This window comes from Camelus ferus, chromosome 2 (genome assembly GCF_009834535.1).
Source record: "Camelus ferus isolate YT-003-E chromosome 2, BCGSAC_Cfer_1.0, whole genome shotgun sequence".
Lineage (NCBI taxonomy): Eukaryota > Metazoa > Chordata > Mammalia > Artiodactyla > Camelidae > Camelus > Camelus ferus.
In genome coordinates, this window is record NC_045697.1 from 116,307,830 (window position 1) to 116,333,552 (window position 25,723).

Below are 25,723 nucleotides of genomic sequence, written 5' to 3' on the forward strand. Positions count from 1 at the left end.
AGCTGGATGAAAACAAATCAGTCAGCTTCAGACCTTGGTTCTAAAGTTTCCAGGAGGAACTTTAGAAGAATCTGTGGAAGTACATATATCATTCCAGATGACATTTAATTGCTTTTCCCCCTAATAAGTGTAAATATTTATATTCCATTATGAAAATACACTTCCTCGGAAAGGTAAGGAGTGTTGGCTCCTGGCTGTGCTCTGGGGAGACATTCACCCTCTGCTGCTCTCCAGGTAACTCCCTGCTTCCAGGGTTTTCAAAGGGAGCTGGGAGTTTCTCAGGAAAAGAGCTCAAAGCAAGTCAGGTGAACTGGATAAGGGATACAAAAAAGGGAGCTGGCTGGAGAGAGGATGTGGATAGAGAAAACTCCGCAGGTGGATTTTTCCAGGCAGGAGGAAGACTTTAGCGGAGCAAAGAATAAAGGTGGCAGGCGCAGTGCCCTGGATCCAACAAATGACTGGAGGGTTGGTGTAGAGGAGTTTCCAAATCACAGGTGCTGCCCCTGCCCCCACCCAGTAGGCTGCTCGATAAACAATCAGAAGAGCTATCACTCCAGCTATGCCCACTGGTCTGTCTGCTGTGCATGGTTCTGTGGGCTGTTCCTCCCCTCTGAGCCTTTCACTAAAGCCTTCCTCTTTGTCCCAAATGCCCTCTCTGCCCACCCCACCCCACAGCCCCCATTCCTTCCTAGATCCTCGTCATTCTTGGAGACACAGATCGGATGTGGCCTCCTCCCTGTCCCCGTGTCTGTGAGCGCAAACTAGGTATGAAATGTGTTCTGGGAACCATTACTGCCCTTCCTGCACTTTACTGTAATTCTCTGTGTGTCTGTTGTCCTTCTTTAGAATATCAGCTCCTTCTTGGAAAAGGGGGAAAAGCTCAATGCCTGGTAGTAAAATACACAAGAGCTGTGACCAGAAGCGTCATGGAAAATCACGCCAGTAGCTACACGACATAGGGAAAGCTGTTCCATCTTGCTGATAGAAGAGGCATGTCCATGACTGTGTGACCATTTCTTACTTGTCAGAAGTCCAGAAGTGTGATGACACACTCTGTGGGTGAGATTGTGTAGATACAGGCATTCTCGGACATTGCTGGTTGGAATACAAAATGGTACAACCCTTATGGGGGGACATTTGGCAATATCAAGCTAATGTATACATGCTTTTACCTTCTGCTCTGGGAAGCACACTTCTAGGAATCTATCCCAAAGATGTACTGCAAAATGTACGAGAAAATGTATACTTTGTAGCACTTTTTATAAGAGCAAAAAGTTGGAAACAGTCCATATAACATTAATAGAGGACTAGTTGGATAAAGGCAAGGTGGATAAACATAAATTAAATTTGCTAGCCTTTTTCTGAGAAAGAGGATATGATTATAAATATATGGTTCCCTTTTAGATTTTATAAGTTTTCCTATAATGATAGAGAAATTACAAGATGGAGATGATAAAGATAAAGCTAGACTTCTCTAAATATCCCTTATTTTAAGCATTTTATTTTGGAACGATGTAAATATTTTACTGAATTAGAAAATAATTTTTTAAATCCCTAGGGGGGAAAAAAAGAAACAAAACAAAATAAATGAACCTAAATCCTTATTGAGTTGGTGGAATAATCTCACAGAGAAGAGCTAACTCTGATTTTCTCCTCTATTTTCCTTTCCCTCTGGCCTTTTGCCATCAAAATCTCTGACCCTAAACTCACAACAGAGTGAAAAGTTTATAACTGTCTCTAAGGCAAGGCGGAAGCCTATGTTTCCCACGATGGGTTAATGGGAGGTCCATGGCCAAAAGCCAAGATCTCCTTTATTTTCTGCTTGTTTTACTAAAGAATTACTTTTCTTCACTCGGGTTCCTCCTTCTTTTCTCTCTCAGCATCACGAAAACCACAGTGAGAAACCCAGTCAAGCTCCTGTCTTCACCTAAGAGGTTTCAAACTTGGCTGACTTGGAAAGTGGTGGTTCCAAAGACACAAATAGGGAATTTTCAGAGAGAAGCTTTCAGCCGGCATCAGAGAGCCCTCAACTGTAGTAATAATATGAGGTAACCTGAGAAGGAGTAGAAAAGCTTCTGAAACTGCAGAGGACAGTAGAGAGGTGAAGAAGAATGCCATGCAGGGGCAAGGAATAGCGACTTTATTCCAAAAGCCAGCAGGCCAAGAAGATGGAGGACTAGTGTCCCAAAGAACTGTCTTCCCTGAGTCAGAATTCTGGCTTCCTTTATATTAAAAGGAGAGGAGGTGTGGTTGATGGTTGCAAATTTCTTGGTGCTGGAATCTTTTGTTCTTGCAGCTGTCCATGTGGGTCAGGTCAAGATGTTCCTATAGACCTCTGACAAGACAAATATTATCCTCTGTTCTGCAACATTTTATCTCTACGTGAATGGAAAAGTGTTGCACCCTTAAAGGTCAGAGCCTTGAGGATGGGCTCTCCTGTACATTTCAGGCTCTAGGCAACATTCTTTTACAAAAGTGCAGAACCAGCATGACTCAGCATGGGAAACAGAGCCCAGGGTTAGAGGTAATGGGAACAGATCTAACATGGAGTCAGGTTTGTTCTTCTCTGTTAAATGTCTATGCTGTCTGGTTGCCACAGGTCATGGTCTCCAGAAGTTGGGGGGTCAAGATGGTTATTTGGGGGTCTACACCTGTGAACAGAAAGAGGCTTATGCAGGATTGGGTGGAGAAAGAATCAGAACTGTGATGAGGGCTCAACAAAGCCTTGGCTCAGTGAGTGAAAAATTGTCCTGCCTTTATCCCCCCACCTCACTTAGTCTCCTGATGGCGCTGCTTGGAAAGGGCTTGATCTCAGACAGACAGGCAGCTCTCTGCAGCTAAAGCAGACCCCGAAGGAGGAGACAGCTGGAGGCTGCCTGCTAATGGTATTTCCTGTAGCGGGATGCAAGCCCTTCCTTGAGGAGGGACCTGAGGGGGGAGCACCCCTCTGCTGCTGTGCTAGCAAACCTCTCCAGGGTTAATAGAGGGTGTTTTTATTGTAATTTCTCTCAACAAACAAAACGCATTACGTTTCAGTAAAGGACCCTATATATTTAAGGTTGACTTAAAAAATTACTACAGAAACAATAAAAAGATTGTGGTTTCCAGGGGTCTGGGGAGAGGGAGGGAGGGATGAATAGATGGAGCACAGGGGATTTTTAGGACAATGAAATTATTCTGTGTGATACTGTAGTGGTGGCTACATGTCATTATGCATTTGTCAAAGCCCATAGAATGTACAACAAGAGTGAACCCTAATGTAAACTATGGACTTTGGCTGATAATAATGCGCCCATGTTGGTTCATCGATTGTACCAAATATGCCACCCTGATGAGGGATGCTCAGGGCAGGGGTGTATGTATGTGTGGGTGGGGAGGGCTATGTGGGAACTCTGTATTTTCTGCTCAATTCTGTTGTGAACCTGAAATTACTCTAAAAAAATAAAGTCTATTTAAAAGATTACTATTAGAATTTATATTCCATGGATTATCAGGTAGTCAATAGTGTATTTCTGGGCAGGCTGAAATTAGCTGTTCGTTCATTCATCCCACAAACATTTCTTAAATATCTCTTGCATGGCTATCTCTGGAAACCGAAAGATGAATAAAGATGCTTTTCACATGAACAGGGAGTTGGACTCTAGCAGGGAGGCAGACAAAATAAGACACCAATTTGTTTAGAAAGATAGAAGGTAAGGGGCAGGAAAGAGATGGTGCTCAGCTGGTTCACACAGGAACATTACTGGAAGAGCAAATTGAATGTGTAAAGGCACAGAGGAACGAAAGAGCATCACACATCATGGGAACCACAGGCAGACAAGACCGAGGCATAGATTGTGTCTAAGGAAGTATTGAAATATGGGGCTGGGGTGGAATACATGTATGATGATCTTTTTCATTTATTAATATAATTTTTATTATATATATATATACATATAATTTATCTAGCTGGAGTTTCTCATATACCTTCAACCGTGGTCTGTGTTTTTTGTTTGGTTGGTTCTCGCAGTCACACCCTTCTGCCGGACAATCTCTGGGAAATGTTGAAAGCCTGTGTTGCTGGCGGCTCCCAGGTCATCTGTGACAGAAGGCTGCTCTGCAGGTCTGTTCTTGACTTGATATTGACAGATAAGGACAAGCTATTATTGGATGCGTGTCCTGGGAATGCGGCAGCTCTGTGGCTCTGTTCCCGGAGGATGGAATGCTGAGCTGTGTTAGAAGGAACACCCTGCCTTCCTGTCATAAAGAGTCCTTAGCAACCGCCTAGTTCGGGTCACAGACAGGAGGGGAGAGACGGCAGAGTCGCTGGCTCGTCCTGAAGAAGCTGAGAGAGGAAGTCCTGCCGCCCAGTGAGGACCTCGGCCATGCCGGGCGCATCCTCTCGAGAGCCGGCGTCCGCCACGGTGGGGAAGCGGATGGTTTTCACAGGTAAAGGGCTTGTGTGCGTCTTTCACGAGGAGATCTAAACTTTCTTTCACACCCCTCACCTGTATGGGACGCACGTGATAAGGAACGTGAGCGTGATAACACACCTGTTTATTTTATACGACTCCGCTGCGCTTACGACGCGGTCTGGGTGTCGACACCGCGCTGCCCTAAAAGGATCTCTGACATCCTTGTTCTCACCCTATCTGAGCTAACTTCCACTCAGGAACGTTTTTATATCATAGAGGCTGTGTTTTGTGTAATGGGGGCAACTCTGATGTTAATACAAATCATCGTTTGGGTCAAATTTTAATTATTACTGATTTAAGTTTATTGTATCTTTATAAATTTGATGTATTTGGTGATAAAACTTTGAGCGGGGTGTGTAATGAGCTTTAGTGAAATTGTTGGCTGGCGTCTTGTTCCTTCAACTTGCTTTACATGATTTGGGCGGGATGTATGTGTGGAATTATATGCATGGATAACCGAATCACTTTGCCATATATCTGAAACTAACACAACATTGTAAATCAACTAGACTTTGATTAAAAAAAATAGTTAAATAAAATATGGCTAATCATGATGTCTGTAAGAAATAAATCAAGATTTATCTTATTTCCTTTGTATTTTAAAATCATAAGCGTATTTTTAAGCATGCCCCTCACTTACCTGCAAATTCCCACCCCAATCATGAGCAGCTCAGATGCCACTATCTGCCACCCATTACTTTAAGGGTTAATTCCAGTGCATGTGCATATGAGTATCAGGATTGCTCACCGGTGCTCCATGGGAAAAGCTTACCAGCTAGAGCGTAGTGCTTCCTGGCCGTTCCTTTGGCCTTAGGCTTTTGGGCTCTGTCCGCTTCCAAAGTGACTTAGGTCAGGGACTTAGGTCCCCCACCCCCTTCAGTGTGGCTGTTTCATACATTTGTAACACAGTTAGATTTTCTTGTCACCCTCTGAATTCTGGCCTGGAGCCCCCCAAACTCCTAAATGATTTTTGAAAATTTTGCATACATCAGGGGTTGCTCTTTGTATTAAAAAGTCTGTAGGTTTCGAAAGCTTGGTGAGTGCATATATATCTACCATTACGGTATCGCACAGAATAGCTTCACCCCTCTACACATCCCTGTGCTTCACCTACGTCCCCCCAGCCCCACCGCCGCCCTTCTCTCCCTGGGCTCCTGGCCACACCCCCTCTGTGATTTTGCCTTTTCCTTAATGTCCGAGAGCTGGGATCACACAGCGTGCAGCCTTTTCAGACTGGCTGCGTTCACTTGTCAATATGCATTTAAGGTTCCTCCATGTCTTTTCATGGCTTGAGAGCTCATTTATTTTTATTCCTGGGTAACCTTCCATCGTATGGTTGGTTGTGCCACGATTTGTCTATCCACTCACCTGTTGACATCTTGGTGTTTTGCAGTTTTGGGCAATTCTGCAAAAAACTTCTATAAAGCTTTTATGTGGATATGATTTCATATCAACTTGGTAAGCTAGCAATGGGATTGCTGGTTCACGTGGTAAGTCTCTATTTAGCTTTCTGAGAAACTGCCAAATTGTCTTCCAAAGCAGCTGTATCATTTTTTATTCCCATCAGCAGTGAGGATACCTGTTGCTCTGCATCCTTGTCAGTGTCTGGTATTGTTTGTGGTTTGACCTTTAGCCATCCCAACTGTCTGTAGTTACATCTCATTGTTTTAATGCATTACTCCCTACTGTCCAGTGACCATATACTTAATTGCCATCTGTATATGTTCTTTGATGAGATGTCTGTTCATAACGTTTGCCTGTTTTATTTATTTATTTGGGTTTTTTTTTTTGGTTGTTGTTTTCTTGTTGTTGGGTTTTAACAGTTCTGTATAAATTTTAGATACAAGTCCTTTATCAGATCAGTGTGTTGCAAATATTTTCTCCTGGTTTGCCCTTGTCTCTTTGTTTTCTTAGCATTGTCTTTCCTAGAACAGAAGTTTTCGTTTAAATGGAGCACAACTCATCAATTCTTTTTTGTTTTATGGATCATGCTTTTGTTGCTATATCTTAGGATTCATCACTAAACCCAAGGTCATCTAGATTTTCTCTTTGTCTTCTTCTGAAAGTTTTACCATTTTGTGTTTTCATTTAGATCTGTGATCCATTTCAGTGTGACTTGTGTGTCTCTTAAACTTTTCATTTCCACCAGCCAGTGGATTTCCTCTTTGCCTTAAGCCAGTTTGGGTTGGCTTTTCTGTCACTTGTAGCTGTGAAAGAATCTTAATTGATACGTAATTTATATCAGTGTGTACTCAGATTCATGTATTTGCATAGCTCAAATTCTTGTCACCTTTGATAAGTTTAAGGTTTTTCAATATATTGGTACATAATAACTTTACATTCTCCTGTATTTTATATTTAATTTCCAAATTTTCTGTGTTATAATAAAGCTACAGGAATACTTTTACATAAATTATTTTTCCTTTTCTATTATTGTTTTGTGGTATATTTACAAACAGCGGAATTAGCTGTATCTGTGAAAGATACAGACTCTTATTGAGGCCATGAACTTTAGGGAGCTGTATAAAATACTATGAACAATGTAAAGCCTGCAAATATTTTTTTAAATTACTTTGGTTTATTTTCAATAATTGGAGAGGTATATATCAATGTTTTCTGGATGTGCCTTTTAAAATTTTTGTTATGAATATTTTTACGCACACCCCACTTGTCACTCATATTCAACAATTTGTCAAAAATGTTCCACATTTGATCACCTATCATTTTTTTCTTTTTCATGTGCTGAGATATTTTAAAGTGAATTCCAGATATCACATTACCTCATTCTTACACATCTCACTGTGTGTATGTCTTGTGGAGCCACATGGCCATTATCACACCTAACAAAACTAACAGTTATCCTTTGACATCGTGCAATGACTAGTCCACGGTAATACTTCCCTAGTTTCCTCTAACATGCATTTTTACAGTTGATTGTGAGACTACGGGTCACACTAGTTGCGCACGTTGCATTCGGTTGTGTTGTGTCTCTTGGTGTCTTGTGAGCTGGTGCAGTCTTCTTTCCGTCTTGCCATTGGCTTGTTGCAGGAATGAGGCTGGTTATCCAGTAGAAACACCCAATGATTTGGATTTCTCTGCTGCTTTCTTGTCTTTTCATTTCACTTGCACCTTTCTCCTCTGTATTTTCTGTAAACTGTGTTTAGCTCTTGAGGCTTGATTACAGTCAGGTTCACCTCTTTAGGGAAGCTTGCGTCTGGGATGCTTCCGTGGTCAACACACAACACGCTGAGTTTTACTCAGATCAGGCATTACAATTTCAATTCCTCTAAAGCCATTTACTCGGGACCTTTTTAAAATATTGGGACTTAAATCTTTTCCTCCAGATTTGGAACTGATTTCAACGGACAGCCCATGTTCTCATAAAAATACTGGGATAAGTGGTTACGTTACCCTGGTGAGGCATACAAAAAGTTGATTTGATGCATACTTTACATCAAATATTGTATAGTTGCAATAAAAATGTAGAAAATATTCACTATTAATAATTAATGTAAAAGCAAGAAAATACCATGAGAAATTATTTTTTAAAATTATCTTGAATGCTGATATGTAAAGGAGAAACTAACCAGATTATCGGAGGTTGAGAAATTTTGCAGCAACTTTGAGTATGATTTCAGGGTTTTATAGGGTTTTACAAACTATGATTACCAAAGGGGAAAGGAGGGGAGGAATAAATTAGGAGTTTGGGATTAGCAGGTACACATTACTCTGTATAAAATAGATAAACAGCCAGGACCTACCTAGAGCACAGGGAACTGTATTCAGTTTCTTGTAATAAGTTATAATGGAAAAGAATCTGAAAAAATATCTATGTATGTATCTGTATAATTGAATCACTTTGCTGTGCACCTTAAATTAACATCGTAAATCAACTATAGTTCAATAAAATAAAATTTTAAAAAAATAAATAAAATTTAAAAAGAGTTGTGTAGGGTTTTAACGTCTAATTAAAGTTTAAAATCAAATTTTCCTTTTTTTGCTGTAAGTGTAATGCCACTATACCACATCATCAATAGCTGTAATTGCTCTAATTTCAATTTCTCTAATTTCTAGCGAAACTCCATTACTCCGTAAATGATTCACAGTGTATATTTCTTTAGCATACTGTGACTACCTCATTTGACCACTCAAGTTTTATTTTTCTGTCAAATTTTAATATTTTTCCTTTTAAAATGTATTTTAGAAAAAAAATTTGTTCTAAATTTTTATTGTATCGATTTGAAATCCAATTTAACAACTAGAAATCGAATCCCTAAGATCACTAAAGACTTGGGCACAAGCTTTGGAGGGCACAAAAATGGACGTGAATAAGGGGTTTCCTGTTCTCTCAAACCGCATTATTCTGGTTAGAATGGGACAGGTTATCCTGTTACCTGCTTAATCTATATATTCATCACAGCTGTCCCCAGAGTGAAAGGAAACACAAGTCCTTTTTTTTTTTTTTTTCTCTCCTGCAAAAAGCTTTATTGTTTCCATTTGGCCCAAGGCTGGAGAAAAGGCTCCAGGATGGTTAAAAAGCTGCCTGGTGGCGGCAGAGAGAGGCTTCAGGCAGAAACCCTGACACCAGCGGGCCCCCCCAAGGCTGCTGGCTTCCAGAGCCCCTGAGTCGTGCTTGGGGTTGAGCCTTCGGGAGGGACACCAGCCCAGCCCCCGGGGACCAGCCCACCTGCACAGGAGGGTCAGGTGGTCCACCGCCCGTCTTCTGGATGAGTCTCACCTGCGCCTCCAGGAGGTGCATCTCCAGGACGTCACGGAGGAGGGGTCTGCAGGCAGAACCCAGGGCAGGCAGACCCGAAAGGGCCTAGTTCAGGTTCTTCCCCAGGACCCCAGTGGCTTCCACAGCGTCCTGGGTTTCACCCCACTCGTCTTGGGGTGGCTTCTGCTTGTTCTGCAAGAGGGCGCGGTCACCCACTGGCTTTGCATCTTCAAGAGATGCTCTTGGCCCTCGCGCTTCTCCTTGGCTGATTCGGGGAAAGTGGCCCACACCCTCCAAAGCCACCTGGTCTGGGGGGAAATAGGAGCCCAGAGAGAGGTAGGTGGACGGGGCCTACAGGTGCAGGGTGACAGGGCAGGTGAAGGCGGCCTCCACCTGGTGGGGTAATTCTGACCAATCTGGGGGCTCACAGTTGATCCATAACAAGGAGCTAAGCTCAAAGGATGGTGTTGGCTGGTCCCGGAGGCCGAGGGTGGCAGAGTGGCTGGTTCTGAAGGTTGCAACTGGAAAAAAGGCTGGAGGGTGGTGGGAGGCTGGATAAGGGGGTCCCTGGGTCTGTTCTGTCCAGACACCATGGGAGCTGGAGACACATCCCTGGGACCACCGAGTGCATTGCTCAAAAATCCAATTCTGAAGACCTTGAGTCGCGTAGAGGAAGTGGGAAAGGAGGGCCATTGCCTCCTAGGACACTCCTCCAAAACATGTCCTGTGTTTTGTTTTGTTTTTTCTTACTCATTTCTTTGCTTTTCGAAGGTCATAATTAGGGCATCAGTTGCCTCCTGCATAATAGATGGATCTTAGAGTTTATTTATTTTGCAACTAATAAAGGGCTAGCAATTCTTTTTGAAAGAAGTGTCAGGGAGTCCGACTTTAAAAACCTTTTAAAAAGTTGACAAGTAACAGACACTCTGTTAAGTATATTAATCTAGTGTTGAGCTCGGTGACACTTTACAACGGGAGCACACCTGTGTGCTTACTTTTTTAGAGCAAGACCATGAATATTTTCATCATCCTGAAAAGTTCCTTTATGTGACTCCCCCCCAGGCCCCCGCGAATCAGACCCTGTTTTGATTTTCAGAATCTGTATGTTTTTGATGGAAATACTGAGGCTCTGAGAATTAAGTAAACCGCTCAAGGTCACAAAGCCCTGATCTCAAGTTCACGCCACCTTGATCGAAAGGATGAGATCCTCCGCCTGCCCCCTGTTTGTATTATGTATTTATGTGCATTATACCCAGAGTACTGACTAAATACAAATATTAGTATTTTATCCAGCCATCACAGATCTGCTAGAAAATCTGCACATGTAAACCAGGAATGTTGCAGAATTCCACCTCCTGAAGGAGGAATCACAATGTGGGACTTCTGTTAGAAGTATGTGAGAATTGGAAATACTCTCCAGGAAATGGGCAAAAACCAATATGATGAATGAAACTCTAAGTGGTAGGTGAAGTACATAAATGTGTGTGTGATTCTGAAAGGCTTGCTCCATTAGCCTGGGTTTCAGACCCATTGATTCATCTCGTTTCTTGCCCTGTGAAGCTGTCACACCAATAGTTATGTCTTCAATTTAATTTTAAAAATAGAATGTGACTTCACACGGAACTGTCTGTGGTTTCCTAGCTGAAGAAAGAATCAAAGAGACCTATGGCAAATTCAGCTTAAGGCTCACGACTCTAATTCATGAAGCAAATATGTCACCGTTTAAAAACCAACTTGTGAACAAAGCTTACACATTTTGGTGGTCCTGTCATGTTTGTTGGCTGATCTGTATTTATTCTGGAGTCAGAGCATGTGATTTACCTGGATCAAAATTTATCTACAAGTAACAGCAGTTTCAAATCAATTCTACCTGAACTTTTCGGTCGTGTGAATCATCACAGCTGTGATTTGCAGGAAAAAAACATTAATTGCTGGCATCACTTTGAAAAGCATTGAAACCAAGCCCTGAGAAGAGGACCTCCAAGGACAAGCTTTGTCTCAAACTCTAGTTTTTTTGTCTTCTTTGTCTTTTTGGTTTTTTTGAACAACGTGTGCTTTTATTGGCTGAACTAAGATGGAAAGGAGAGGAATTGATTTGCCTTTCTGGGCTTTGATTTTATTCTCCAAAGTTGATACTTTGTAGGTTACATTAATATCACTTCTTTAAATCAGGGGGAAATGCTCAGGATTAGGCAAAAAATGTTTTTGTTGAAACAGGGTTGGAAAAAAGTATTGTGTCAAAGGTTAGGTGGTGGTTCACTGTGTGCTGGGCACTGTGGCCCTGCTAGGATTTCCTGCACGTGAAGGTCCTGCTTGGAGAAGCAAGGACTGTAAACTCAGCCGTCCAAGCTGGCTTTGCGTCTTAATCCCTCTGATTGCAGTCTCCTCGTCTGTAATTTGAGGATAGTAGGACCTATTTCATACTGTTTTCTATGATGATTTAATGAAATTAAGGCACCTGCATATAAATACAAATTCAATAACTTTTTAATTAATTCTTATTTTTATTGACGTGTAGTTGATTTACAATGTTAGTTTCAGGTATACAGCAAAGCAATTCAGTTATACAGATACATACATTATATATATATATATTTTTTTTCAGATTCTTTTCCATTACAGCTCATTATAAGAAATTGAATATAGTTCCCTGTGGTATATATGCAGTAGGTCCTTGTTTATCTATTTCAATAACTTTTTTGAAGGTTTTGTTTTTAAGAATTTATACTATTTATTTTCTTGAACAGTTGATTTTCTGGAGGAGGGATTTTCTCGGGGAGGACACGAAATCATCTTAGAATCCTATTTTTCTCATAAGAAACCAGCCAAGTACACATTATCTCCTAAAATCTGAAGCCAGAAGCAGGTTTTTTAATGGGTGCAGAGAAAAATGATCCAAGATTTTCTAAGCCGGTGGGTTTTAAACTTTAATGTGCATGTGGATCACCTGGGGAGCCTTGTAAAATGCAGATTTGTACTCCCAAGGTCTGGGCGGGCCCGAGAGTCTGCATTTCTACCAAGCCCTCTGGTGACCCCATGATGCTGGCTCAGGGGCTCCAAGAATCTGAATTCTTTCTGGTTAAGAATGTCTGGCACGTGGTCAGCACCGTACACGCGTTAACCACTCCCAGCTGACATAGATCGCCAGCAGTATAAACCAGCAGACTGCCAGCTACTGGGTCCAGAACGTTCTTTGTGATGCTAACTAAAGCCCCCACAAAATATTTTTCTTAACTTGCTAACTACTGGCCTTTTGGGTTTTCCTATAAACCTGATCTAAATAATACTAAAGAAAACAAGTTCCCTTAACACGATGTTTTGGCTGGATGGCAGATTTTGGAATACGTGAACTCACGTGATGTTGGCTGAGGAAACCGACACGTGGTCCTGTCAGGAAGAACAGAGAGGTCTCCTTAAGTGTGAAGTCTTCCAGAGGCGCCCCCTTTGTTTACTTGAGTCTGCTTCCCTCCTGTCTCCTCGCTCCTCTGCAGGAGGAGCGGCAGCTTTCCCCAGTGCTGCTGGGTGTGGTCCCGAGGGATACAGGGAAGCGTGCCTCCCTTGCTAACTCCAGGTGCCAGCAATTATCTCAGGAAAGGCGGACCCTTTCCCAGCACCTAGTAAAAGGCCCCTTTGACCACAGGTATCACCTTTAAGAGAGAGACACTCCAGGGAAGAGTCTGAGATTATCCACGCCTTTAAGAATCACAGCACTGAACGAGACATCCAAACACTTGTTTGGTCAGATCGTTTATTTGGGGCAGCACTTTCTACAACAAAGGAGATCCCCTCTGGGAACGACAGAATTGCGGGAGAGGCAGTTGTTTGAGGGATGTGATGGTCGCTCCTGTTGTGTGTCCGGGGCTGAACTAGACAGGCTTCGCAAGGACTTAGAACAGCCTAAGGGAAGCTTCCGGTGGAGGAATGGCGACCCCTGGTTTATTCCAAGCCTCATTCCTGTTAGTCAAGTGACCCCCACCCCCTGAGATTGGAGGTGGGAGACGTGAGGGCAGAGCCAGGAACCCCGAGTGGCTGGAATGAGGGCAGCATCTCTCAGGTTTACTAAACAATGATCCAAACTCTCCAGCGCACCGCTGGGGGAGAGGAGTGGCTACTGAGGAAAAGGGAGACACGGTGTGCCTTGAGAAGGGAGCCAAGTCCACCTTCTGGGCTCCTGGTGACGTTCTACTGCTGGCAGTACTGAGATCTCCCCAAAGGGGACTCTGAACTAACCACACTCCCAAATCTAGGGCACTGAATCTCGAAATGTAGTGTGCGTAAGAATCACTTAAGGAGACATTTAAGAATGCAGAATGGGCCAAATTCTTAGCTAGTTTTCCAGGGGCCTTGGAACCTGCACTTGAAAAAGCAGACTGTGACAACAGTTACACGTGACACGTGGGAAACACTGCAGACCCCAGGCAGCAGGGGCTTCCCTCATTCTACCCCCAGGAGCTCACATGTCCTCCAAGTCTGGAAGGTCCAACTTGCCTCTAGTCAGAAGAGCGGAAGTCTCAGCTCACAACCTTTGGTTTTTAAATGTAATTTAAAGGCTCATTATTTTTTTCCTAATTTTTATTTTTTAATTGAAGTATAGTTGATTTACAATGTTTCAGTTATACAGCAAAGTTGATTCAATTATACATACATATATATATATACATATAAATATGTATTCACTTTCAGACTCTTTTCCATTATAGGTTATTACAAAGTATTTAATACAGTTCCCTGTGCTATGCAGTAGGTCCTTGTTTATCTATTTTATATATAGTAGTTTGTATCTGTTAATCCCAAACTCCTAATTTATCCTTCACCCCCTTTCCCTTTTGGTAACTAAGCTTGTATTCTGCCTGTGAGTCTATTTCTGTTTTGTAAATAAGTTCCTTTGTATCATTTTTTTCTTAGATTCCACACATAAGTGATAGCATGTCTTTCTCTTTCTGAGTTACTTCACTGAGTATGATAGTCTCTAAACTGATTTCATCCATGTTGCTGCAAATGGCATTATTTCATTTTTATGGGTGAGTAATATTCCATTTTATATATTTGCCACATCTTCTTTATCCAGTCATCTGTTGATTGGCATTTAGCTTCCTTCCTTGTTTTGGCTATTGTAAGTAGTGCAGCTGTGAACATTGGGGCACATATATCTTCTCAAATTAGACGGTTTTTTTCTGGGTATAACCTCTGTACTGTTCCTCATAGGGGCTGCTCCAAATTACATTCCCACCAACAGTGTGGGAGGGCTCTAAAGGCTCATAATTCTTTAAAAAGACCGGATCATTTGTATAATTCATATTAGTGTGTTATATCATTATGTAAATGCTTAATATAAACCAGAATATCTCTTTTAGCCCAGTGGATTATGGCACTGATGACAGGATAATTAGGAATCTAGGTAGTCAAAACTTAGGCAAACAAAACTATCTGAAGTTAAGCCGAGATTATGGATTACATGCTGATGACAATCGGGTTGGATAGATCCTTTGTTCCAAGCAAGGAAATAATACCTCCCACATCTCTTTCTTCTACAGATTTCCAGACTCTTTCAAACTTTTATTCACCAGCTAAGTAGCTATCACACCCCCGTTTCACAAAATAGAAGCAGAACAAAGTAGGCGTGTTAGTCACGTGGGCTCAGTGAAGGGCACATGCCTATGGTTCTACAACCCTAGGAACTGACGTGGGAGATGTCATTCATTTCCTCTTCTGGGGATTGTTAGCCACTTAACACACAGGCTCCACCTCGGAACCACACTCACATCCCATCACCGCCCCTTGGGGGTGAGCCTGTGTCCAGGTGCACACACGGTCACACACACCCCCCTTACTGGAGAAAGGACCTGAGGGGTGTCAGCTCCTATTGTCTGCAGGGATTAAAAAAAAAAAAAAAAAAAAAAGCACTTCCAGATCACAGGGATTTCAGTTTTTGGTTGGGTTTTTTTGTTGTCGTTACTGAGCTGTATGGGCTGTTTATATATTCTGGAAGTTAAGCCCTCGTCAGCTGCATCGTTTGCAAATATTTTCTCCCATTCCATAGGTTGTCTTTTGCTTTGCTGAGAGTTTCCTTTGCTGTGCAGAAGCTTGTAAGTTTAATTAGGTCCCATTTGTTTGTTTATTTATTTAAATTTTTTTAATCTATTTTTATATATAGTGATTAACATTTGCAAATCTCAAACTCCCAAATGTATCCCTTCCCACCGCCTTTCCCCGGTAACCATAAGATTGTTTACTATGTCTGCGAGTCTGTTTTATTTGTTTATTTTTGCTTTTATTTCAAGAATTTTTTTTCTTTCTTTTTTTAAAAAATTTTTTCCATCCCAAAGTATTACGTTCCCTTGAAATGTCGCCTCCCGCCCCGCCCCCTCAAAACAATAGTTTCTCACTGACCTTGGCAGAAAAGACTGAAACGAGAGTTTGCAGTTAACCCCCGACTCTGTTGGAGGGGAGGCGCTGTGGGAATACCGTCTGATCGGAGGGATTTTCAGTGTGAGGACCATAAAGCAGGAAGATATCTACGTTAGTCTGTATATTGGTCAGGAACCCCTTTAGTCACTGTTAAATAAGCAGTTCCTGCCGGTCCCCACCCAGAGCACCCAGGTGGGAGCCGCAGCCTGGAGGGGCGGCTGGTCCACCATCCTGGCGGGAGATTGAGATCCTCTGTCTTTGTCACATGGGGTGCGAGCATGTTCATACGGCTTTCTTCAGCTGGGAGTCACTGTCACTTCTTTTTTTAAAAATTAATTTTAATTTTTATTTATTTTATTTTTCTTAATTGAAGAATTTTACAATGTTGTGTTAATTTCTGGTGCACAGCATAGTGATTCAGTTATACACATACATTCCTTTTATTATTCTTTTTCATTATAGGCTATTACAAGATATTGAATACATTTCCCTGTGCTGTACAGTAGGACCTTGTTGTGTATCTATTTTACGTATAGTAGTGTGTGTGTCTGCTAATCCCAAACTCCTGATTTGTCCCTCCCGCCCCCTTTCCCCTTTGGTGACATTATCCGTTTGTTTTAATGGCCTTGAAGAAAGCCTTTGGAATACTGGGATATTCATACACAATATCTAGCCTTTATTTTAAGTCAGACTGTCTCAAACTTTATCTCCAAATTTGGGTGGGAGGTTTTCAGCCACATTTGTATGATGATATAACAAACATAGACAAACACGGTGCATGGAAACATTTGGGTCACTGCTGGGCGGGTGACGTTCACTGGCCTCTTGGTCTCTCCCTGACCTGGGGCTGCTATTTCTCTGGACTAAAAACCACTTGAATTGGACCATCTATTTTTTTTTTATTATTACTGAAGTATAGTTGATTTACAATGTTGTGTTAGTGTCTGGTATACAGCATAGTGAATCTTACATACATATATATTCTTTTTCATATTCTTTTTCATTATAGGCTATCACAAGGTATTGAATATAGTTCTCTGTGCTACACAGTAGGACCTTGTTGTGCATCTGTTTTATATATACTAGTTAGTATGTCTGCTAATCCTGAGCTCTCAGTTTACCCCCACCCCCACCCCATTTCCCGCCTTGTAACCATAACTTTGTTTTCTATGTCTGTGAGTCTGGAAATAAGTTTGTGTCCAAAGCCATCTATTGAGATCATTGTAAACCCAAGCAGGAGACCCTGAGTCTCTCCTAAGTTATTTCCAGGCATCCAAGGAGGCCTCAAGTTTTGCAAAGGCAACAAGAGCAAAACACTTGCTTGGAGGCAAAAAAAAATTAATAAAATCTTTTTACCCCTTTTATGTTTTGGATTTTTCTTGCCTTGTTCTCAGCGATCGGCGGTGCCTGTATTTGACTAGTTTCCATTACCAGTAGGAATGTACTACCTAAAATTCGGTTCAGAGAAATCACATAAAGGGCAATTAAGAGACAGCAGAACACGTCAGCTGTGCTGAACTTGCCCCACGTCCGTGTGCGGGGTTTGTGCCGCGTGGATTTAGCGGTGCTGGAACTACGCTTCCCGAATGCCCTTCTCTGCACAGTTTTGGGTCAGTCTGGGCCCGGGAGCCGTTTTGGGTGAGATCACAGGGCAGAAGGGACAGGCTGTCTGTGCCCAGGGCGTGGGCGCCCCCGCTGGGTCCTGCTGCTGTTGCGGACCGTTGGCTCACCTCCCGTGCCTCCTCCGTCCTCACTGACTTCTGGACCACGTGGTGGTCAGCCCCGTGAGGAAGGGCACCCGTTTTCACCACAAGTCCCCCAGATGATCCAATTTGGAGGCTTGGAGGCAGTGAGAGACCTACTGGGGGTCCAGCTAACCCTTGCGGGTGCCAGTGTATCCTGCAGCAGGAAAGCCCACCTTAAGGGATTGGGAGCACCGCGAAGCCCACCTGGAACAGACGCGGTAGCCAGCATTCTGGGTTTGCACGGTTGCCTCCTGTGCTCGCCCCGCACTGTGTGTCTCGCTGCCCCGAGACTCCCTCTTTCCCATTCTCACACCCACATTGGCTTGATTGTTGCCTCTGATCTACTGCTTGTCCCCCAGCATCTGAGTTGCTTCCCTGACTCCCCACAGTGGGGACACCACAGGCAGGGTCTTTCCTGTGGAGCTGGGGGACTGGGACTTCTGGGACTCACCTCTCTGGTGCTAGCTTCAAAGGATAAGGAGCCAGGATACTGTCCTGGCTCCAAGGTCCGCCTAATGCAGGGGGCACTGTCCACAAATGCAGGAAGGTGTGCATGGACTGAGTGACTGACAAGTCCTTGAGAGCTTTACCGTCTGGCATCTTCCTTCATCACATTACGCTACCTTCCACATTTGACTGACTGTTCTCCCGCCCAGAGAGTCATCCTGAATTTCTTTTTCATCCTTAAACTGGGTCAGTAATGATCCCAGCATAAAAGGATGAGGCCGAAGGAACACATCGCTGTTTACTCTCGGTGCTCACGTCTTTGCCTGGAGTAGACGCGTGTTGGCGGAAAGGGCAGGGGTCCTCTGCGGTATCGCTCTCCCTTCTCATTCAGAATGCCTCTAACGCCACTTTCTCGGTGATTTATTTGATTTGCTCGCTCACAGAGCACTGCTGAGAGCAACTTCAGAAATAGGTTTCAGACAAATAGCTTCCACCTGCTCCTTACAATCCGCACTCTAGCCACCCAGCAACCGTTCTCCCCAAACCTTTTCAGGGTGGTGGCTACTTCTGTTCATGCTCCCTTAGAGGAGAGAGAAATGGAAGAGTGGAGACACTGCAGGTGCAAGGTGGGGAGCCACGGGAGGGACTCAACTCCAAGGCGATGCATTTAACCCCTCCTGCTTCTAGTGACCCAGCTGCGCTCACCCGGTGTCCCCTTGCGGGGAACAGGCTGCTGTAAAAATGAGAAAATGAGAGCCCAGCAGGACTCCCACTTAGCCTTTTTAACTGACAAACAAGCACCAAGTAGCTAGGCTGCAACCCCAAGGGTTTACCAAAGTAGAGGACAATAAAGCAGAGAAGATGGCAATCTAGAAAGCCTCCCTAAGGAGGAAGGGAAGGGGAAAAGAAGTCATGGCAGAATTAATCCTTCCCCCTTTGGTGAACTAGAAAATTGGAAAGTAGAAAAAAAAGATCTGTCACTTAAAAATGATTGCATTTCTCCCAGTAATCATTAACATGAAAAAGTAACCCCTGATGGTGCGGAGGTGATGTTATTTTGTAACTGGTGAGCACGGTGGTAGTAAGAGGGCTGAGAGTTCCGTGTAAGGGACTGCTTTCTGTAACCTGCATGTCACATGTTTATTCATTTATCCCTCAAACATTTATCACACATCAGGAAACAGGCATGCTCTGCATTTGTGTATCGGTTAAGGGAGGGAAAGAAATCCAAGGCAAAACAAATCTGGGACTTTCCAATTCTTTTAGTTTAGCGTCAGTGAACACCAAAGAATATTGCTAAATGATTTACATTCTTACAGGGCTTGGAAGTCCCCAAATTGATTTTCCCGTAATTCAGTAAATATATAATTTTATTACCATCACCGTGATGACAACACATGAGGAAAATTGTCACAATTTGTACTAACAGTTTAGGAATGTCTATGGAGAGGTCAACGTAGGTGATAAATACCCATCCTCTACCTGTGCAAAGAAAATATAGTAAAAGCATAAACAGAGAATTAGACCACCACTTGGTGGACTGAAGGCAACATAGTGTGTCATTTAGAATGTGTTTCAGGAGAAATAGACCCACCAAGGTTGAGTGCCATTTGGGGTCACACGCTAAAGCATGAATGTTTAATCTAAGACTAATTTTCTCATTTTTTAAATTTTTTTAAATTGTAGTAAAATGAACGGAACATAAAACAGTATACTTAAATTTAAAAAAAACATAGAATGGTAAATACTTTAAAAGGTACAGTTCTGTAGCGTTAAGCACATTTACACCCTCGTGAAACTGTCACCACCATCCATCCTCAGAATTTCTTCATCTTGCAGAATTGAAACTCTGGACCCATTAAACCCTCACTGTCTATTTCTCTCTCCCCAGCCCCTGGCAACCACCATTCTCCTTTCTGTTTCAGTGAATCTGACTACTTTAGTAATTGCATACGAGTGGAATCACATGAAATCTGTCTTTTTTGTGGCTGGCTTATTTCACGTAGCACAGTGTCCTGAAGATTCATACACGTTGTAGCTTGTGCCAGCATTTCCCTCTTTTTCAAGGCTGAATAATAATCTATTGTGTGTTGTTATGGACTGAAATTTTTCCCCCACCAAATTCAGGTGTGACTGTCTTTGGAGATGAGTCCTTTATGAAGGTAACTGAGGTTGAATGAGGTCATAGGGTGGGACCCCCATCCCACGGACCTGGTGACCTTATAGGATGAGGGAGGCACAGCAGGGTGCTTCCTCTCTCTTTGGGGGCAGAGGAAGACCCCCTGAGGGCACAGAGAGACAAGGGGCCATTGCAAACCAAGGAGAGAGCTCTCACCGGAAACCGACCCTGAAGGCACCTTGATCTTGGACTTCCAGCCTCCGGAACTGGTGGTGTAGCCCCCAGCCGGAGGTATTTTGTTATAGCAGGCCTCACAGACTGACATGTATGCAGAGAGCACATTCTGTCTGTCCATCCATCCACTGATGGACGCTTAAGCTGCTTGATTTACCTTTATATGCTGCTCTGAATAGGTGTCCAAACACCTGTGACGGCTGCCGCTAGCATTCCTCTGGGCAAGTACCCAGAAGTGGAATTGCTGGATCATATGTTAATTCGATGTTTAATTGCTTGAGGAATCATCACACCACTGTCTACAGCAGCTGCACCACCTTACGTTCCCTCTAGCAAAGCACAAGGTTCCCATTTCGCTGTATCTCTCATTATAAAAACATTTAAGGGCGGCGTTTCAGTTACGGCGAGGACACCGTGGTCGCTCTGTAATAATTGTGGACCTGGGACTCATGACGACCTATTCAAACATGTCAGTTAATTTGCTTTCCAGAAGCAGTAATGCAACAGTATATGATACTGCTTTTAAAAGGGGGAATTCAAAGTTAACCTTATTTATTTACTTTTGGGGGGCATTAGGTTTATTTATTTATTTAATGGAGGAATTGGGGATTGAACCCAGGACCTCGTGCATGCTAATCATGCACCCTACCCTCCTCCGGAAATTCAAAATAAACAGGAAGATTAGGTGCCAATTTGCATCCGCATTGCTTCGTCAAAAAATTATCATCAGATTCTGGTTATTCTTGTTAAAAATGAAAAGGCCACACACACACCCCTTCACCAGCACTGGCCTGTCCTATGTCAACTGAAATCTGTTTTCTCATCTTTCCTCTCCAGCTGGTCTAAAGGTATCATCAGGTCAGAAATCATCTCAGGAACCACCCCCTGAGTTGAGTTATAGTATTTGTGATCACGATGGTATCTGTGCTTAGCTCCGCATTTCACGTACTCATGTAGCTCTTAAGTGGAGTTCAGGAATCTATTTCCTCGTGTAGCCGGTAAACGCTGTGTTAATACCCTGTGCGAAGTAGGATCTCTTTATAAAAACTTTCCTTATAATTATTTTCAATTTTCATAGGCTTGAGGGGCCACATGAGGAATAATGTTCATGGACGTGGAAATAATTAACTCAGAAAAAGGAAAAAAAAAATCGAAGTTGCATAGCCATGTTTTCCAGCGTAGCATCAATACTGATTAAATACGCCAACCAACCCGGGGTCAAGATTAAATCTTTTACTTATTCTATATTTTAAACTGTCCTTAAACTGTCCCCTGCACACCTCAGAGAGTCAGGACATGTATTTCAAATATTAAATAGCTGCTAGGAGTGCTAAATATTCCCTAGGGATTACTGACAGTGATTGCAGCATTTTGATTTCTTGGGCTCCTTCCGCTGAAACAGACTGAAGTTCAGTTGGCAAGCAAGAGTCAATATTTCACTGGCACGTCACTCGGACATTTTTTCCTAGTTTCAGGCTTGGAAGTTTAATAATTGATTGGGGGATGGGGGGCAAGCCCTGTTTTGTTCAACAGTTTTCTCAGCGATTTGGATAGAGGAAAATCAGGTTTGCAGAAGGCATCAACCTAGGGGAGAGAGAGAGAGAGCGAGCAAAAATGAGGTGACAATTTGGGTTGTAAGCGAGAATATTTTAGAATTAGAGGCTCAAACTAACAAGATTATAATTTAACAGGAATAAGTCTGAACCTGGTGCTTAGGGTGAAAAATTCAGTAATACAAGTGAGGACTAGGTGAGATACTGTGTGATGAGTTGGTGTGGAGGTCATCCCTGACTGTGATGAGCCTGGAGGTTAGCGTGGGTCCCAGGAAACCTGCCAGAATCACAGGGGTCTCTGCTCAGCAGACAGCGGATGACACGGTAGCATCACTTTTGGCTAGGAGCAGCACTTTTTTTTTTTTAATTGAAGTACAGTCAGTTACACTGTGTCAATTTCTGGTGTACAGCACAATGTCCCAGTCCTGCATGTACAGCACATTTTAAAGGTAGACGTTAATGGACTGAAGCGCCCCAAGAGGCAGGATGGGGCGGAGCCTGAGCATCACGTCTCAGGAAGGACACTGGAAAGAAGTGGGAAGCTGATCTACAAAAGAACCTAGTGTGAGCCTCTCGCCTTCTCCAGCTTCTGACAGGTGGTCCCCTGAGAGAGGGTCTATGAACTGAGATTCAGAATTCAGACCACTGTGGGACTGTTCCAGGAAGGCAGATTTCAGTTCAACCTAAGAAGGAATAATTAGACCCGTCCCCGAATAGAATGTGCTTCTATCGCTGGAAATGTTTTGGCTGTTGGATGGACACCAGCCGTGGAAGGGAACCCTACCTAAGCGTACAAGGTGACACCTGCTGACCAATCCCAGCTCCCAGAAGGCACTGGAAACATGGACCTCTGCACTAACACTGAGGCTGCAACCCCTGGATTTACGGCTGTACTAATGTGATCGCCAAAACCTGCTGGCACCCCAAGCGGGTTAACACGGCCGTGAATGCAACAGGGCATGTCTTCATTTCACATGGGAATTTCGCCCTGGCCCCCACGGAGGAAGCCACCAGAATTCACCACCCGTAGCACCTAGTGACCCATTCTCGGAGCCCCTGCGTAGCAGCTGAAGCGTGGAGATTCTGGAAGATGGAATCACCTTCCCACCTTCCCATGGAGCAGCACCATGATATCCCTTCTTGATTCCAGGAATACACGAGTTATCATTTCAGAGGCCAGTATTAGACGCTCCCAGGAAACAAAACACCAGGGTCATTAGCGTTGGCACGCAGGTTAATATTGGCTAGAGGTGCCTGAGCACTTGCGCACTGTCAAATCCGAGCGGGCGTGAGGCTCGCTTGGAGGGGTTGCTAGGACACAGGCAGCTTGGCCCCACCTTCAGAGTCTCTGTTTCAGGGCATGTGAGGTGGGGCCTGAGATTCTGCCTTTTTAATAAGTTCTCAGGTGATGCCCGTGGTCTTCCTAACTCTGCCTTCCGTGACATCGGACTGGGAGTCTGAAACGGGCCATGGTGGGGGTGTTTGCACCACAGAAACGAGTGTAAATTCTGCGAGCTGGTAGTCAAACATCTACCGGGAAACCACTGCTACAGACTCAGAGCAGAAAGAAAACACGGGACAATTAAACATCTAAGGCAGCATTGCTCCAATTCACTGTAGCCGTGGATTTAATGATGGTTTCCTGAGTCCTGGCTACGTAACCACAGCAATATTTTCTCAGTTATAATCTGTTGAAAGGACTGAACATAAATGGAGTTCATGAAGTAACACATGCTCTTGGATTAAAGCGATGAAAGATGGTTTCAGACATTAATTATTTGCCGTAAGGAAAAGTCAACATTTGACGCATTTCCTAGATGTGTATTAAAATTAAATAAGTGAAAAGGAACCTAGACCTGTGATTATTAAATAAACGTACATATCACTTCATTACTGTCCCCACCACCTCATCATCTCCACCGTCTCACATTTACTGACTGCTTAGAATACGCCAGGCACCACTGTCAGCTTTTTTACATGAATGATCTCACTTAATTCTTCTCAAATTCTGTCACATAGATATTATTATCCCCATTTTACAGATAAAAACCCAAGTCACAGTCACAGGTATGTGATGCTGTGGACCAGTGCTGGAGGGATGGATGTCAGGCAGCCATGGATCTGGTGATGTCATGTGTAATGTCCTAGAAACCTCAAATCCAGCATTTCTTAAAGATAATTTACTGACAACAACCACATTGCTATTACACAATCACTATATTCTTAAATATATTCTTTTATTGAAGTATAGTTGGTTTACAATGTTGTGTTAATTTCTGGTGTAAACCATAGTGATTCAGTTATACATATATATTTCTTTTCACATTCTTTTTCATTTTAGTCTATTACAGGGTATTGAATATAGTTCCTTGTGCTACACACTAGGACCTTATTGTTTACCTGTTTTATATAATAGTGTGTATCTGCAAATCTTGAACTCCTGATCTGTGGTAACCCCATTCCCTGTGATAACCATGTTTGTTTTCTATGTCTGTGAATCTGTCTCTGTTTTGTAAATAAGTTCATCTGTACTATTTTTTTTTAAAGATTTCACAAATAAGTAATATCATATGGTAATTTTCTTTCTCTTTCTGGCTTACTTCACTTAGTATGACAATCTCCAGGTCCATCCATGTTGCTGCAAATGGCAAAATTTCATTCCATTTCACGGCTGAGAAGTGGATATATATATATACATGCCACACCTTCTTCATCCAGTCATCTGTTGATGGACATTTAGGGTGTGTCCACATCTTGGCTATTGTATATAGTGCTGCTGTGAACACTGGGGTGCGTGTATCTTTTCAAATTAGAGTTTCCTCTGGATATATGCCCAGAAGCGGGATTACTGGATCATATAGTAACTCTATTATCAGTTTTTAAAGGAATCTCCACGCTGTTTTCCATAGTGGCTGCAGCCAACTACATTCCCCCGACAGTGTAGGAGGGGTCCCTTACATATACCTTTTCTTCATTGCAGAAGAAAGCACTGCTAGCATCAGTGGTCTCCAAGACCATCCTAGCACAACGCTGGCTTTCCAGGGAAACAATGCTAACATTGGCTCCGTGGCATTAAACCATAACAGTCCGACCATCTGAAGTCTCCTCTTTTGAGCTGCACCTCAGCCCTCCTCAGTGGTGCGTGGAAACTCTCAGCGTTTGCCCCTCTGACTCCTGCTGTTTCTGTTTCCATGAGGTTGACCTACTATGCCTGATACATTTTTTATTTCTCCATTATTATTATGGTATTACCAGCCTGTGATTGCTCTGACTTCAAAACCCTCTGTCTCGGAGATTCTTCTGTGTCTATTTAAGCACAAGTCTAGATCCTGGGGCGTTTCTGTTTGCTCCCACTTAGTGTCGCCTGCAGTCTGTCTGTCATGCTCAGAGTTTTGTTCGAAGCCATAACATGACCTAAAATGAATGTTACCTGGGGTGAAAACTTAGACCCTCTCGAGCTGTCAGCATGTGAGACACATCCTGGAAGGAGTGTAATCTCACTTTAAAAGGGATCTGACTGGGAGCAATTAGCTATGGAAACCTGAGGGGGTGGGGTGGGAGGTTTCAGGGCTGAGTAACCAGTCAAACAGTTGGTAGCAGTGACAGGGTGTGGACGCCCAGCCACCCCACCCAGCCGCTGGCCCTTCCCCGGCGTAAACGCCCTTGCTCACTTTGGTTTCATTTTGGTCGTCTGAGTAGACCCCCCTGGACTGCTTCTGTCTCAATCCTCTGCCAGTTATGTGCACTGAAGACCTCACCATCTCTAACAAACATTGCAACAACTTCCCCAGCCTCCGTGAGCCGCGTTTATAATTATTCACCAGCTTGAGTATCAGAAGATTTCACGAGTTGCCAAACTCTAGGCCAGCTCTGTTTAACAGGAATAAAAGGCAAACCACAAATATAATTCAAAATGTCCTGGTAGCCACATTGAAAACAATTAAAACAGATGAAATCACTTTAATAACATATTTTAGGTGATCCAATATATCCAAATGGTTATCATTTCAATATGAAATCGATGTCTGAAGTTATTAATGAAATGT

The 25,723-nt window shown here is 43.1% G+C and overlaps 1 protein-coding gene across 1 annotated transcript in view; it reads left to right on the top strand.

Annotated features, from left to right (window-relative positions):
• Positions 1-4,296: 4,296 nt before the first annotated feature.
• Positions 4,297-25,723, top strand: part of C2H4orf45 (chromosome 2 C4orf45 homolog) — an 82,589-nt gene continuing 61,162 nt past the window's right edge. Inside the window, exon 1 of the mRNA XM_006181295.2 lies at positions 4,297-4,428. Within this exon, the coding sequence (XP_006181357.2) occupies positions 4,365-4,428 (64 nt within the window). The 5' untranslated portion in view covers positions 4,297-4,364. The remainder of the gene's footprint in view (positions 4,429-25,723) is intronic.